The sequence below is a fragment of the Acyrthosiphon pisum genome, chromosome A1 (assembly GCF_005508785.2).
Source record: "Acyrthosiphon pisum isolate AL4f chromosome A1, pea_aphid_22Mar2018_4r6ur, whole genome shotgun sequence".
NCBI lineage: Eukaryota > Metazoa > Arthropoda > Insecta > Hemiptera > Aphididae > Acyrthosiphon > Acyrthosiphon pisum.
The window spans coordinates 38,720,041-38,737,312 of NC_042494.1; the positions used below are offsets into that span (position 1 = coordinate 38,720,041).

Consider the following 17,272-nt stretch of genomic DNA (forward strand, 5'->3'; position numbering starts at 1 on the left):
ATTTTTCTCGAAAATGAAAATATCGCCTACGCTAAGACCCAGATAATGTTCTTATCTAAAAGTTTGATAATAGGTCATTTCACTCTAATATCAAAACCAACAGCACACTATTGAGAATAGCGAACAACAATTTACCATGTCGTGTGTGTGTAAGACAGAGACAACACACGTGGATGTAGCATCCTCTTAAAGTTATGTTATATCACATCATTGTGATGCATATTGAAGTTTATTATAAGATATTTTTGTTTCCGAGTCTTTAAAATATTACCATAATATGTATAGGATTGTTTTTTTTTTTATCAATGTACCTAACTGGCATTAATAATTTAATAAATATGGTTTTCCATTACAATTACAGAGTGTTCCATAAATTTTAAATTTTAAAATGCCAACAATTGAATGAATTTACTGTCGTCCCTTAAATTTATAAATATAATTAAAATTACTGTGGTTATCTTGTAACACACATTTTCTAATTTTTATAATTAAGTATTAATTCCAAGGCCTTGCACCCAAATTGACCGGAATCCCTAACATCCCTAAAAACCCTTAAAAAATCAGACACCCAAAACTCATGTAACCCAAATGATTCTGTTTTCAAAACACCCGAATAAACATTCTGGTTAACCTGAAAACGAATAATTTTGTTTTTTACAATCTTCATATGATATATTATTTTATGTATTTCTTATGGTGAGTTCAATTCTGTAGATAGTTGTTTGATAATAATAATAAATTAATATGAACAATTGTATAATAAATCATAGGTTCCTAGGTAAATTCAATGATTATTTTCTTGAAAATAAAATCCGATAAAACATTAATTGATTCTGATTAAACCGAATCGCCTAATACTTAATTATATATAATATATAATTTATTACTTTATTAGTATTATAAATTATATATAATATATAATTTATTACTTTATTAGTATTATAAATTATAATAACAGTATAAAATACAATAAGGTTCTCAACCAAACCGAATAGTGAATTGACAGTCGTGACCAAAATATCAAATACTAATAACTTATAAGTAATAATACCTATAATTAAAAACTATATAGTATTATTTGCTAAACAACTTCCGAAGTAGAATTATTATAATTATTAATTTAGTAACTGTCTATATTTACCAGTTTTCCGGAAGTCATAAAATCATTATTTATATTTTATTTTATTTCTCTTCAGCTTTTAAACATTTTAGTTAACTTATATTTATATCCGTCCACTTGGCAACTGGTAAATAAATAGGTACCTATTTAATTTCCTATTGCCTTAGTTCTTGTAGTTTCTTAGAAAAATGTAACTACCTACTGTACAGTAATAAATCGAGTTTGGTCTAATAAAAATGTTACGCATTCGTGTTAAGAATTTATACTTCACTATAAATAACATGAATCATTTTATTTAAAAAAAAATTTTTGGCCTGAAAATTTTTTTGCCTTTAAAAAGTTGTGTTTTTTCTAGACTACACTCTGAACGATTGCTTGAATTTTTTATTCCGGTGTTTGAACACCTAAATGCATCCAGCACCCAAAACCCGACAGGTGCTAAGCCCTGATTGACTCTATATAATATGATATTTGAATATGTTAATTAGAACCACTAACAATTTATCTACAATATTATAATATATTTTTTTTTAATTTAATTAATTTTGTAAAAACAATATCTAACCTATGCTACAAACTAACAAACCTATTAACAAATATTTACTTTGTGGTTAGATTGAAAATTATTTAAAAATTACCTACATAAATACTATTTAGAATTAAATAACAATCTATTATGTTGAAATATGTTTTTAATTTATGTATAATAGATTTTGAGTTAAGTACTTTATTTACACCATAATTGCCTGGGTTAGATGAAATTTTAACTTTTAATTTAAATTCAAATTCATTCTGTGAAACTCAGTAAAACCCTTTATTGAATTTATTTTTATTGCAGAAGTTTTTAAATCTCAAGAAAGATGTTTAATAAGAAAAGACCAAATTTGTCGGATAAACAGGGCAATTTTAGCAAAAAATTTAAAGCTGAAGATGATGATGATTTTCAACAATCAATGTTTGAAAATGATCTTGCCATTATGGAAGAAATGGATAAAGAACTTGAATTGTCACAAGATATATTGGGTGAGGGTCCTGATCAAGAAGACTCCAGTGCTTTGTGGAGTAGACCCGCTATGAAAGCAATTGATCCAGTTACTGAAAGTTTAGCTTTTCAACAACTTACTATTGACAATTATATTGGAGAACCAATGAAAGGAATGAGTGGTGCACAAACTGGTATAGTTCCTATTACTCGAATGTTTGGAATTACCATGGATGGTAATTCTGTATGCTGTAATGTGCATGGGTATTCTCCATATTTTTATACCAATGCTCCTGAAGGATTTGGTCCTGAACATTGTAAAGAGTTTAAAACCCGTTTAAATGCAGTTGTTTTAAGCGATATGCGTGGAAATCAAAATAGAGTGCAGGAACCTGTTCTTATGGTAGAAATAGTTCAAAAGATAAATCTTTATGGTTATCATGGCGAAGAACTAGAAAAATATTTAAAAATAACTATGGCTTTACCAAAATTAGTACCTGCTGCAAAAAGACTTTTGGAAAAAGAACCGGTATTACCTACTTTTTCTGGACATAATTATAGAATGTTTGAAACTAATGTTGATTATGATATGCGGTTCATGGTAGATTTAAAAATTGTTGGTTGTAGTTGGATCGAACTTCCTGCAGGCTCCTACACTGTACGTGATTCCAATTCACGACTAAAAGGCCATTCTAGATGTCAATTAGAGGTAGATGTCGGTTGGCAAAAAATGATCGCTCATGCTCCAGAAGGTGAATGGAGTAAAGTTGCCCCTTTTCGAATTCTCAGCTTTGATATTGAATGTGCTGGCCGTAAAGGTATATTTCCTGAAGCAGACAAAGATCCTGTTATACAAATAGCTAATATGGTACAAATAGAAAACAAACGATTAATTAGAAATGTATTTACATTAAATACATGTGCACCAATAGTTGGTAGTCAAGTTATAAGTTGTGAAAAAGAAAATACTATGCTTGAAAAATGGGCTGCATTTGTTCGAGAATGTGACCCTGATATTATTACTGGATATAACATTAATAATTTTGATTTACCATATTTGTTAAATCGTGCAAAACATTTGCATACAAAAAATTTCAATTTCTTGGGGCGCATCAAAGACATACAGTCTGTTATAAGAGAACAAGTTCTTCAAAGTAAACAAATGGGCAGAAGAGAAAATAAAAGTGTTAATATTGATGGAAGAGTTCCTTTTGATTTATACTTGGTGTTAGTGCGTGACTATAAGTTACGATCATATTCATTAAACTCGGTTAGTTATCATTTTTTACAAGAACAAAAAGAAGATGTTCACCATAGTATTATAACAGATTTACAAAATGGCACTCCACAAACAAGACGCCGTCTCGCAGTTTACTGTTTAAAAGATGCATTCCTTCCATTAAAACTTTTAGATAAACTTATGTGCTTGATTAATTACATGGAAATGGCCAGAGTAACCGGTGTTCCATTGGGAAGTCTCTTAACTGGAGGTCAGCAGGCAAAAGTTGTATCTCAACTTCTGCGTTTAGCACAGGAAAAAAATTATATAATGCCTACAATGGCTGGTGGTATGCAGGATGAACAATTTGAAGGAGCAACTGTAATAGAACCTATTAAAGGTTATTACGCTGACCCAATTGCAACATTAGATTTCACTTCCTTGTATCCGAGTATTATGATGGCGCACAATTTATGTTATACTACTCTGTTGTCTCAAAAAACAATAAACCTTTTAAATTTGTCTGAAAATGATTATACTAAAACTCCTTCTGGTAGTTACTTTTTGTCTAATTCTATACGAAAAGGATTATTGCCAGAAATTTTAGAAAATTTATTATCTGCGCGTAAGAAGGCTAAAACAGATTTGAAATCTGAAACTGATCCTTTTAAAATAAAAGTCTTGGATGGTCGACAATTGGCATTGAAAATTAGTGCAAATTCGGTTTATGGCTTTACTGGAGCTCAAGTAGGAAAGTTACCATGTTTAGAAATATCAACAAGTGTTACCTCATATGGTAGAACGATGATTGAACGTACTAAACAAGAGGTCGAACAAAAGTATTGCATAGCAAATGGGTATGAACATGATGCTGTAGTTATTTATGGAGACACCGATTCTGTTATGGTAAAATTTGGAGTAAAGTCTATCGAGAAAGCAATGGAATTAGGACGTGAAGCAGCTGAATATGTAACAACAAAATTTATAAAACCTATAAAACTGGATTTTGAAAAAGTTTATTTTCCATATTTATTAATTAATAAAAAACGTTATGCTGGCCTTTATTTTACACGACCTGACAAATATGACAAGATGGACTGTAAAGGATTAGAGACAGTACGCAGAGACAATTCACCATTAGTATCTAACATGATTAACACCTGTTTGCAAAAACTACTTATTGATAGAGATCCGGATGGTGCAGTTGCCTATGCAAAAGAAGTTATCAGTGATCTGTTATGCAATCGAATTGACATATCACAGTTGGTTATTACGAAAGAGTTGACCAAAAATGATTACACTGCAAAACAGGCTCATGTAGAGTTATCGATAAAAATGAAAAAAAGAGATCCTGGAAACGCGCCTAAGTTAGGCGATCGTATACCATATATTCTAATTACAGGTACCAAGGGTTCACCAGCATATCAACGAGCAGAAGATCCAATATTTGTTTTGGAAAATAATATACCTATTGATTTTAACTATTATTTGGAAAATCAGCTGTCTAAGCCTTTGGTCAGAATTTTTTCTCCAATTCTTGGAGACAAAGCAGAATCTGTTTTGTTGAAAGGTGATCATACACGTAAAAAAGCTATGGTAACATCTAAAGTGAGTGCATTATCAGCCTTCACAAAAAAAAGAGAAGTATGTCTAGGGTGTAAAAGTGTACTGCCTACTAATGAGGAGAAAAATGCTCTATGTAAATATTGTATGCCAAAACAAGGTGAGTTATATTATCAAGAACGTGTTAAAGTGAATGATCTACAAGAAAAGTTTTGCCGCTTATGGACTGAATGTCAACGTTGTCAAGGAAGTTTGCATGAAGAAGTAATTTGCACTAGTCGAGATTGTCCAATATTTTATTTAAGGAAAAAAGTCCAGATTGACTTAACTGCTCAGGTGAAAACAATGGATCGATTTGGAAATCCAAATAATAAATAGAATCATAATAGATAACACAAAATAAACATTTTTTTTGTACATTAGTTTTGTATAAGCAAATTTTTTTATTGTTTTATTACATTTCATCATTATTTTGTCAAAAAGAATTTTTTTATTAATGTCGTGTAATTCAATAATTTTCAGTATTATATTATGATAACCACAAAGTGAATAATGTATATGGTTTAAAATATGGTATTTTTGTTTCTACAATTTTTTTTATTTAATTTGACAACAATGTTTTACAATTAAAATAGTTTAGGTAGTTCACAAGGCTATAAAAAGATCTTGCATAATGTTAACAAATTATTATGTAATTAAATACTTTATACTAAACTGTTTAATGTTGTTGTATATTAATGTAAAATTATAAATTTTTTGTTAGCCAATTTAAAAGATGTTAAGTATGCCTTAATTTATTTTAGATACTCACAATTATTTGATTATTATTTATTACCAGAGTTATTTGCTTAGCTGTTAATTAATTTTACATACTGATAAATTTAAATCAGACATCATAGTTTATAAAACACTAATCGAATTCATGGTAAAGTTATTGTAAATGTAAAATTGTATTTTGCACATTAGTTATAGCCGTATATTATCAGAGAAAATGTTATGAGCTGTTAAACAAACAATATTATGTACAAAAAGTAACAATACTAAAATAATAATAATAATAAAAATAAAGAGTACATGAATTGGCTGGCAAGATTTGATTTTGACTAAAATCGTGCTGTATCTATAATCTATATGGTTATAAAGACTACCTTTAGCCAATAGTTGGTACCTACATAATATACGTGGTCGTGGTGTACTACTCTAATATTTTATTATCACTACCCCATATTATACAACTAGTTACTAGTTATCTATACATATTATAGAATATCAATTCTAATGAACTTACAAAATATATCAACTACAATGATATTACATTGTACGGCAACCACTGCTATAAAATATTATATTATTATCACAGAATATATATTTAAATAGTATACAAATTATAGTTAAGTGTACTTTAATAAGTTATTATAAAATAAATTAACTGGTTAGTAACTATGAATTATCTATCGTGGAAACAAATTTAACTTTATTTTAGATTTAGTTTAGATTTATTCACGGACACAGCATCATGGGAACCCAGTTGTCAGTCGAAAACAATCATATTCATATATGTACATAAACTTATTCTCACCTGAAATTCAATAAAACTGTATACCTGCCTACCTGTATATTTTCTCCTGTGAACCATGAAAAAATATCACAAATAATTCAGTAAGATGATAGTATGATCACAGCTAGTCAGTGACGTAGACAAGGGGGTCGTGTGGGTCAGATTCCCCAAATGGCTTTTTATTACCTTAGTAAAGAGTTTTGAGAGGATGGGGGATTTTCCAATTTTCCCCTCCCATTTAGGTATGTCGTTTTTTTTTTATCCCCTCCCCTTTCAGAAATCATGCCTACGCCACTGCGTCTAGTATACTCATCTTCTCCACACCCGCCCTCCTATATATTACGTAGATGGTAGGTAGACCTAAGTTCTCTATTTATGATTTTTCACTTTTTACAGTAGGTAGGTACCTAAGTATTCAAATAATAATGACAATAAAGAGTGGAGAACTACGATTGAATATACGAATACGATATAGCCATATTATAGGTACGTACAATTACAAGCAATGTGAAAAAAATATTAAGCGTGGTGTATATTATATCAAAAAACTGCGTTGATACCTACCCATAATTTTAAATGTTGCCACTTGCCATGCTCATATTATATTATAAATTAAATATTAAATAAAGTGTAGGTACCTATACTTTCTACTAATTTCTTACAAAATATAAACTATAAATAAGTAGGAACAGCTTTTAAAGTACCTATAGGTAGTTCGTAATTAAATAGTTATAATATCAATTCATAATTATAATAACTTATTACAATACTACCTACCTATAATTATAACCAGTAACTATATATGTACCTACTATGTAAAATGTATAATAAATTAATAATACACATATCTACCTTACTGTTGTGAGGGGGGGGGGGGGGGTGAAAACATTTTAGTCTTGAATATCGCTTTGCTAAACAAAAACTTAACATGTACCTATATAGTATATGCGTATATAATGTATATGCTTGATGTGTGTATCAATGGTCTGTATAATCAGTGTATAAAAACAATTAACAAAATTAATTTATCTATTAGCAAAAACCATAATCTTTACTCTATGGCAAAAACAGAACATCTCACGACTTATAGAGAAGCGGTCCCCCCCTCAGGGACCCCACTAGTACTTATGATATATGCCCTCCATAGCCCGGTTGTTACGCCATAGGTCCACATGTGTTACACACATTTTAAAGTACCTAGGTACTTATATTAAATATATTACTTATAACTAATATTAGGCTAACGAAATTACTCAGTGGCGGATTCAACGCAGCAAATTATGGATATTTGTGGACTGGGCCCTCGGACTTGGTACCTCACAATTCTTTTTAACTAAAAAACAATCAAACCTAAATAATAAGTTTTGTAATTTAAAGTTGTGTCACTGGACGGCTCTTCACTCAAGCAAACACGTCCATTAATTTATTCTAAAATAACTTTTATTTATTGTATTGTACCTACCTTTGTTAGTTTGTAACTATTATAATTTATACTGCAGATTGGAAATATATAGGTACCTACTTTAATAATAATAAGAAAAAAACACTTTCAAAACGGAACCTAATTCGATCTAGTAATTCCAGGAACGCTGAGTCAATAACTACGTGTCTAGGTAGCTGGTAATAACTAATATTATTAAGTAGGTACCTACCTAGTACCTACATCTCAACTCACAACTCACTCCATATTTCAAATCTGTTTAATAGGTCTGAAGTGCCGTCGCTGGATGGTCCCTTCTATGAGTTCTTTCATGTCTACATGTTTATAAAAATTCTGTTATATTTATTCAGTTTAAGGTACTAATACTACTAACTATGACACTATGTACAGATTGTTGAATAACCTAATAAAAATTATTTAAAAAAAATGTAATAGTTAGCGGTATACTGTACACGAATCGCTGACGTTTCGTCCTCGTCCTTGTCAATATAATAAAAGTAAACTGTATACAAATATAATACATTTAAATACAATACAAATACATTTACATAATTATTTATGTTTTGATATTTCAGTCACTGTATATTTTAAATTTAAAATGCCAAAACCATATGAAAATTATTTACAGTAAATAATTACTTACCCATTATTTTTTTTAAATACAAAGTTTCAGTATACTTATTAAACTTAAATTCATTGTCTACAATATAATTTTCATCAGTAAAATATAATTTTTAAAAAAATATAAGTAAACTTAGTAAACTATGCCATATGGTTAAATAACGTCTTATAACTCCCGGGGGCCAAATGTCCTATATTTATTTACAATTTTAATACCTATTGAGTTGTATAATAGAGAGGCACGTAATTAGTCCATTGTTATGCAATTAAATTATAATTTAAATAAATTAGGTAATTCAAAATAGGTATTTATTAAAAACCAAAAAATGTTGCTTTACCCTTGAGTAATTATTTTATTGGGCCCTTTGCAATGTTTGCAAGTTGTGCATTTTTCTTTAAATCCGCCACTGCTGCAACAATATTGCGATCCGCGATGTTGCATTTATATTTTTTAATCACAGTCGTGTTTTTATTTATATATACTTTCAATGTTGAATTTTAGGCGAAATGCGGCACCCGGAGCATGGCTAATGTTGTTGTTGCCGTGTGCAATAATCACCGGCCTTTACACGTGTGAAACCAACTCGGAACCGTACGTGATCTCAACGATACTGAGTTTGGGCATTTTGATTAGTGCGGTGTCCGACGTGTTGCATTGCGAACGCTTCCCGGCCAAACCGTTGAGTTACATTGTCACGGCGGCCGTTATCGCGCAACTGCTGACCCTCTATACTGAGTTGGGCAAGTAAAAGTAAAATGTATACATACGATTTACCCATAAGCGATAAGCGTATTTTACCGGTATAAAAAAGAAATACTTTTTTTATACAAACGTTACTCCGAAAGAGGAATAAGTATATTAGTCTTTGGAGTTACAAATTATATTTTAGTAGTTACTAGTTCGCTTTGTACTTCGATCACAATATATAGTGGATCCAGAACTTGATAATTTTATTTTTTATGTGATATATCACGACTTTGAGCCTCAAAGTTAAATCTAATTTTTTATAAAGGGCTCTGCTCCCCTCAGTGGCTCAGTCCTTAGTCCTTATACTTTCCCTTTATACAAACACACGGCTTATTGGGTATATTGTACCTTCATGGCTACATTGCTACGTGATATATTTTCTTTACACGAATCTAAAACTGATCATCGAACACATTTTTGTATCAGTGTGGTACCTGTACCTACTAAACTTAACTTAGAACGATCAAATCGATATAATTAAATTAAATATGCATCGCTATAATGTCTAGGTGACGTAAATGGCCCTTTCAGCCTTCTTATATAGATCCGTCGGTGTCCGTCCTATATTAAAAAACAGACAGTAACAATAACATGAATATTATTTTGTACGACAGGCATCGTTTACAACCTGACATGTGCCGCGTTCTGCGCACTCGCCTACCACCGGCTCTTGCGGTTAGTCGTGTCTTGTTGCCCGCTGAGTTTCACGTACGGCGAAGCCACTGTCACTGCGCAGGCCGCGCTGCTGTTTGCCGTCGCTTCCGTCACCAACATGTTGGCGCCATACCATCAGCAAACGTGCTTCGACGTGTTCACGCTGATACTACAGGTATAATAACCACGGTGGCCTGGCACTACTCCGGTGTAGGTGTGGGTATGGCGTATCTTGAACTGGCCACGATCAAAGATTGGCATGATTAAATGACAGTCCTAGCTGGCACCAATTCTATTAAAAATATATGCAGAGTGATTCAAGAAGCATATAATACCGCCGCTCTATTTTTTTAAATAATGCAAGTACCTATTCAAAATCTGATGTTAGGAATTTTTAAATATGCCTTTAATCTATACGATAAATCATATGATTTTTTTTACCATTCAACGAATGTCCTGTGGTAATAAAAACTTCTGTTTTTCTAATGAGAGCTACCTATCTTTTTTCATTTTAAATTATTTAGCAGATTATGCTTTTTAAAAATTCGGATGCACCTAAATAAATATTAGAACTAAGAATGATAAGATAATATGCTTGCATACATAGGTTACATAATATTATGCATTACCTATGTAATATTTATTTGTTTATATTTTCAACAAATTAGATTATAGATTCGAAAAGTTACAGTAGGCAAGCTAAATAATTAATCTATTAACATTTTATAATTTGTAAGAATTGTCTGAATAATAAGAACATGATTAAACAAATGTTATACTTACATCTATCAATCTATGTTAATTGCCTATAATATGTATAGATACACTGTCCAATGAAAGAACATGACGAGGCCCAACGAAAATCGGGTTTTCAGCACATTTACACGCGACACCCTGCCACAGTGCAGCTGTGTAGCCACTTCGATGTGCAAAATCAGCATATTCTCTAAGTTTAATAAGCCGAAAACTAGGTACCCTTTCAAATGTTAATTTAGATGTACATCAAAATTTTCAGAAACATAATTATCTGGTGAATAATTTTAAGAAAAACAGGTTGTTCTAGTTTTTAAAAAAAGAAGTGTATACTACCACAACACCACAGCACCATTAAAAAACACAAAAAGGTGGGCAAATGGATGTCGCTCTGATGTACAATAGGTTACAAGTGGGTCACTGTATAATGGTTTATATTATATTAAATTTGAATTCAATGATATAATATCATTCTATAAGAAAAACGATTCTGAGCGGAGATGGCATGTCAGTCTAGGTATAAGACATATTATATACTTATATCTATGGCATTTCAAAAAAAATTGACCTATGATAGGTAGGTACCTATAATAAATTCCAAATTAATCATATCACAATATCTATTAGGTACTTATAACACGTTATACATCAACAACAAACCGTGATACTAACTACCATAATAGTATACTTTAGAAGTTTCAAGTATACCCACGAATAATATTATATAATCACAACAAAATAACTAAAATAGTTATTCTAGGTTTTCTAATATGTAATTTGGTCCAAATTTGAGCTTAAAATGACTATAAAAATAAACTGTGCTTATGTATTTTTAAGATTTTTTGGTAACAGAATTAACTACTTACGTGGAATCTTGTTTTAAATTTTCAATCTTTAGATATAGAAGTTGAACATTTTATACATTTTTAATTACAAAATAATTATTCTATTTTAAATTTGATAAATTTTATCAAAATTCGATCTTTAAATGCTTATAAAAAAAAATTGTGCCTATGTATTTTTATTATTTTTCAGCTGCTATTGTAACAATATATCAGGAGCCTTGTATTAAATTTTTACACTTTTTGGTTAGGTTAGGTTATTGATATAACTTTATTGATATTTATAAAAAAAAAAACTAAAAAACAGATTTTGTGTAAAAATTCACGTTTTTCCTTAATTTTTCTTTTGTTTTTCACGTCACTTTTGAAAACTACTGGGAAATTTTTACTTTTGACCCCCCAAAGTACCATCTAGGTTCACTTTCCTATCAGAAAAGATACTGTTGAACTTGTTGAAGAAAATCCAAGCATTTTTACTGTCCTAAAAGGTTATGACAGACACAAAAAAATTTAAAAAAAACACACATCGTTGTAAAATCAATACATTCATCGCTCCGCTCAGAATCTAAAATCTCAATCTCCCGTAAATATGTTGTTTAAGTAAGAATATTTAAAAATTCCAAAAATCAGATTTTGAAATGTTGAATAACTTCATCGTTAAAGAAAAAAGCGATCTTTTTACCTATATCTTTATTTTATCTCGTAGGTATTAAAAATAAGAACCCCCTGGCCCCTTCGAATTTATCGAAGCGACATAATTAATTATTATTTATAATACATGTTATGTTACGATCAATATTGCTTAAATCACGTGTTTGTTAACGTTCTGAGTTTTACTTTTTTAAGTAGGTATAGGTATTACCTACTGTAAGTCTTAGGACTACTAAAAAATTAATATTTTTATAACAATATCAAAAAACTTTTATTTTTTCAGTACGGAATTGTCGGCATTTCCGTGTTTGCTCTGGTCGTGTATAACGTGGAAACCCTACGTGCGTCGCCCGGGCGGTTTTACACGACGTTCGCCATAGTCGTGTCTGCCACGATAGTGTTGCCACTGCATATCGTCCTAAACGGTAGTCCCATACTAAGAATCTCGTATTGGGTTACGAAGGACCAACACACGGTGAGAGCACGTAGATATTAGGAATTATCTTTCTGTCTAAAAATACCACTATACGATAACTATTAAACCATTTATAAAATGGTACATATAAAACTACATTGTTTACAGACAATACTGCTGTTGTACTGGGCTGGCTGTTCGGCGTTTGCCATCGTTTTTGTGTGCGTGCAAATAATGAGCGACGCCAAGGCGTCAACGTCGGTTAGGAAGAACTTCCATCTGGTCGCTTGCCTCGTGTACGCACCGGGTCTTGTTCGCGATCCTTGTCTGTTGTACCTGGCCAGTGGCGTGGTTTTTGCTGGTTTCGTGTTTTTGGAGGTGAGTGTTTGCATGTTATAAATTAAAACAGTCATAACTAATCTTTTTATGATAATGTTTAAAATCATTAGACATCCCGTCTAGGTATACAATAATTGTATAACGCGTAAGTTATGATATTATGCTGGGATATTATATAATACTATACATATGACATAGGTACCCTTATTATAATTACAAACTGTTTATTTGTAGGTATTAAATTTAACGATTTTCTCACTTAAGTATATTTCCTGCTGCTGCGGTTATTTAAGTACAGTTTGTTCCCTTCTGACAGACTTTGCGCATCGCCAACATGCCGCCACTGGGTGTGGTCCTCCAGGAAGGTTTTCGCGTGTACTCGGACGAAAAGGACGAAGGACCTGTGGCATTCACTCCGATCTACTTGCTCGTCGGATGCTCTCTTCCGCTTTGGATCCATCCGCGACCTGACCCCAGGAGCTTGTTGCCGCTGCTGTCTGGCGTGTTGTCTATAGGAATCGGAGATACGGCCGCTAGCTTGGTAGGTTCCCGGATTGGACGTCATAAATGGAAAGGTAGGTCTTGTCTACCAATTACTTTTTTTGAAAACAAGTGTGCCTGAGATTTATAGGCGTATACCTAATTTAAATAATTGTCGACACTCAGATTTTGTACCTACACAGTTAGAATATCCGCTATTATATATAATAGTAAAATAAAACGTTAAAATGATGAAATTATTTTTATATCAACTATATATATGTGTATAATATATGAAATTGGTAACAATACAATTCAATATTGGTACTTATAACTAAAAAAAAAGGGTTTTGAAAACAACGGATAGGTATTTTTATAGTTGATTTTTGTTTATAAAAGAGCGTTTATTGAGTATTTAGAATCTAAATCAGTGGCGCCACAGATATTTGCAATGGGAGGGGTTATATAAACAAATTATATGTATATGTATATTGTATATATATATTGAAATGGGTTTTAAATTGTGTTAATTTTTATACATCAATATACAGTATAGTAAAATATACACCCACCCCGTATGTACATCACCAGTGCCGCAATTGGCGGGGGTGCTGGGGGTGCACCGCACCCCCAAAGGGCCCCATCATCATATTTAAGGGGCTATTTTCAGACATTAAGGATTTTAGATTTTAAACTAATATGAACTTTTACTCCAATTTACAACACATGATGAAAATTTTAATTTTTCTATGCCTGCGACGCCCGTCCAACATGCAATATTATGTTATTATACTATTGATTATACTTATGAAGATAACATTTTATACAACATTTTATACTATACTTATTTAACTATAACTAGGTCTCACAAATAAAACTTTATTGATATTCATAGAAAAAAAACTAAAAATATTGAAATTGAAATTGAAATTATCCGTTAACAGCTCTGAACGAGTTAAAATATTTTAAACATTTTATCAAGTGTAGGAATTGATAAAATAAATATTAAGTGAAATTTTTATGTATCTACAGTTATTCGTCTTTGAATTGTAAAAAAATCTTAAATTTAAAAAGAAAATTTTTTATGAATTTCTAACAAATTTATTTAAACATTTGCGTGAATTTATGATTAAATTTTAAATTTAAATGTTTATAAAAAAAAATTGTGAATATAGATTTTTAATACTTTTCATTTGTCTTTGAAACAATATATTAAGAGCTGTCTATTAAATTTTCAAGCTTTTTTCCCAAAAAATAATATTTTATTGATATTTTTAGAATAAAAGACTATAAAAATTGGAAACTAAAAATATCCGTAAACAACTCAAAATATTTTTAAAACCTTATGATGTACTTATAGAAAATTCTAATATAAACATTCAGTCAACATTTCATGTGGGTATCTACGGTCATTTGTTTTAGAGTTACACCAAAACCTAAAATCAATTTTGTCTAATACCGATTTTGAGTAAAAATCCCCATTTTTCCTTAATTTTTCTTTTGTTTTTCACGGCACTTTTAAAAACTATTTAGAATTTTTACTTTTGAACCCCCCCTCCTCCCCCAAAGTACAGAAAAGATACTGTTGAAGAAAATCTAAGCATTTTTACTGTCTTAAAAGATGATGATAGGGACAAAAAAAAAATTAAAATAAGACACATCATTGTAAAATCAATATATTCATCGCTTCGCTCAGAATCTAAAATATCAACTGAGATGAAAACACATATGGCTTACATTTCAAATGGAGGCCTGTGCAGCATAAATTATTTAATATATTTTTGTAAGTAAAATTAATTCAAATAAAATGATAAAAATTGTTTTGCTTTTTAAAATTTTACTTGGTATGCACTATGTATAGACATTATTTGAAGAGCCAAAATAAAAATGTTTAGCCTCCTGAGATGGGAAACCATGTGTCTTTATTATTTTCTGGGTTTTTTTTTTGTTACCAGGGAGTTGTAAGCCCACCCTTAATTGCGCTTTTGGTGCTATGCTATTTTGTAAGACCAAAGTTTGAAATAGGGGGCCCCAAAATCTCGCACCTGGGCCATTTTATCTCTAGTTGCGGCACTGTACGTCACTATTCTATAGTATATAATATAGTATATACATTATACATATATTGCTGGTTTGTTACGAACATTTTGACACTGGGTTGTTTATTCATTACCACATCGGACACATATTAGATTATATGGAAACAGTAACTACGGGTATGGACGTTGGACTGGAAAAGCTGGCATTGAGGTATTATACTTTTTGTATGGGGTGTTTCGACTTTGATTTTTAAATAACTTAGAGAAGTGAATTTAAAGATGTCTTGATTAATCAGAGATTGTTCTAAATCTAAGAATAATAGTGGTAACGGTATTTTGTTCTTGTGACGGACATTCGAAATATTTTTCACTTGATATCCCAGCTCAGATGAATCATTGGTTATAAATTGGTGGCTAGTAGAGAGATGAATATTTATATTTCTAATGACAACTCTAAATGGTTTATTTTCTTTTGATTGATAAGAGTGAAATGATTTTTTATTTTCCTTGAAAAATCAACGTGTATTAGTTTGTATAATATGATTATAAGTAATTTACAGGTACGAAAAAAAGCATCGAAGGGTCCGTGGCTTGTTTCGCTTCTCAAGCTCTGTGCATTATCGCTCTCAAATATTCAGGTTTGTATAAAGAACGAAGAATGTAAATTCATAACGAAATCTGCTATTCATTTACTTTAACTTATATGAAATGGAAACAAAAATTTACTTCATTATCATTTCTCTTTGGAAATCTAATAGAAATTATTAACGTGTATCTATTTGCAATTTACTATTCATGTTTGAAATCTAAATTCCCTTCTTATTGATTAGATTGATTTTGTTATGAATTCAGATTCTTTTAGAATTTTTAAATCCATATTTTTTTTAATATATTTTTTTTTTTATAAAAATCAATAGGTTTAGCATGTGACATTAATCTGATGATACCGCTGCTCGGAGCTGGTTTCGTAACCCTCGTCGAAGCAAAAACTGAACAAGTTGATAATTTAGCATTGCCTCTTTTGTTGTATACGCTTCTATTGCACTGTTAAATTAGTAATATTTATATTATTGATATTTGTTGATTTAAATAAAAATTCAGATATGTTTTATTAAATTTATTCTTTTTATGTTAAAATAAAATAAATTATAATAATATATTACAATTTACAATATAACATTTTTTTATGTTATTGTAATAACGAATAGCTAATACTATATTTTTATACGTTTTGATTTTTGGTTGTTGGAATTGACAATATTAAGATTTATTTAGTATACACAAAATACATTCTTACGATTTTAAACTCGATAAAAAGGGTTTAAATTATTATTTAAAAAATACTTAGATTTTATGAAAAAAGTTGTTAATTGTTATTTAAATACACATTACACATAATATGTCTATACATATATAATAGAAGCGGTATAAGAAAGATGTCTCTGTTTAAATAACGTTCATATAGATCTACGTATATGTTTTAAATATAAGAAAAAGAATAACTCCATACATTTTAGATTTGGAAAGACTCGATGAATTTAAATTTTAATGGATAAGGCTTGAAAATTTAATTCAGGATTCCTCAAAAGTGTTTCTTACAGAAACCCATAAACCACAAGCATACAAATTCACAGACATTTTTTATATTCATTTCTAGTTTAAATTGGATATTTAATCGAAAAATAATATATTTTAAACTATTTTTCTGTAATTCAACAAATATATTATTCGTAGGGACTTATTAATTTTAATTTAGGTATTTATTTCATGAGGAATGGAACTATTTACACTATTCTACATCACGTAGATTTTGGCATATATTAGTGTTAATACTTAATAATAACAAT

General features: G+C 30.3%; 2 protein-coding genes across 4 annotated transcripts in view; both read left to right on the top strand.

Annotated features, from left to right (window-relative positions):
- LOC100159771 (DNA polymerase delta catalytic subunit) overlaps positions 1-5,343 on the top strand; it is an 8,692-nt gene extending 3,349 nt beyond the window's left edge. For all 3 annotated transcript variants that reach the window (XM_029487014.1, XM_029487015.1, XM_001948857.5), the window contains one exon: positions 1,959-5,343. In XM_029487014.1, the coding sequence (XP_029342874.1) occupies positions 1,981-5,262 (3,282 nt within the window). In that variant the 5' untranslated portion in view covers positions 1,959-1,980 and the 3' untranslated portion in view covers positions 5,263-5,343. The remainder of the gene's footprint in view (positions 1-1,958) is intronic.
- A 4,261-nt stretch (positions 5,344-9,604) lies between these two features.
- LOC103310394 (dolichol kinase) lies at positions 9,605-16,476 on the top strand. Its single transcript, XM_008188569.1, has 6 exons — positions 9,605-9,620; positions 9,867-10,081; positions 12,436-12,627; positions 12,736-12,945; positions 13,223-13,481; positions 16,343-16,476. Exons 1-6 carry the CDS (start codon positions 9,605-9,607, stop codon positions 16,474-16,476), a joined length of 1,026 nt encoding a protein of 341 aa, XP_008186791.1.
- Positions 16,477-17,272: the final 796 nt, after the last annotated feature.

Coding starts and splice junctions, on each gene's coding strand:
- LOC103310394 (XM_008188569.1), top strand. Junction 10,082..12,435: donor TGTTCACGCTGATACTACAG/GTATAATAACCA, acceptor TTATTTTTTCAG/TACGGAATTGTCGGCATTTC. Junction 13,482..16,342: donor TGGACGTCATAAATGGAAAG/GTAGGTCTTGTC, acceptor AAAAATCAATAG/GTTTAGCATGTGACATTAAT.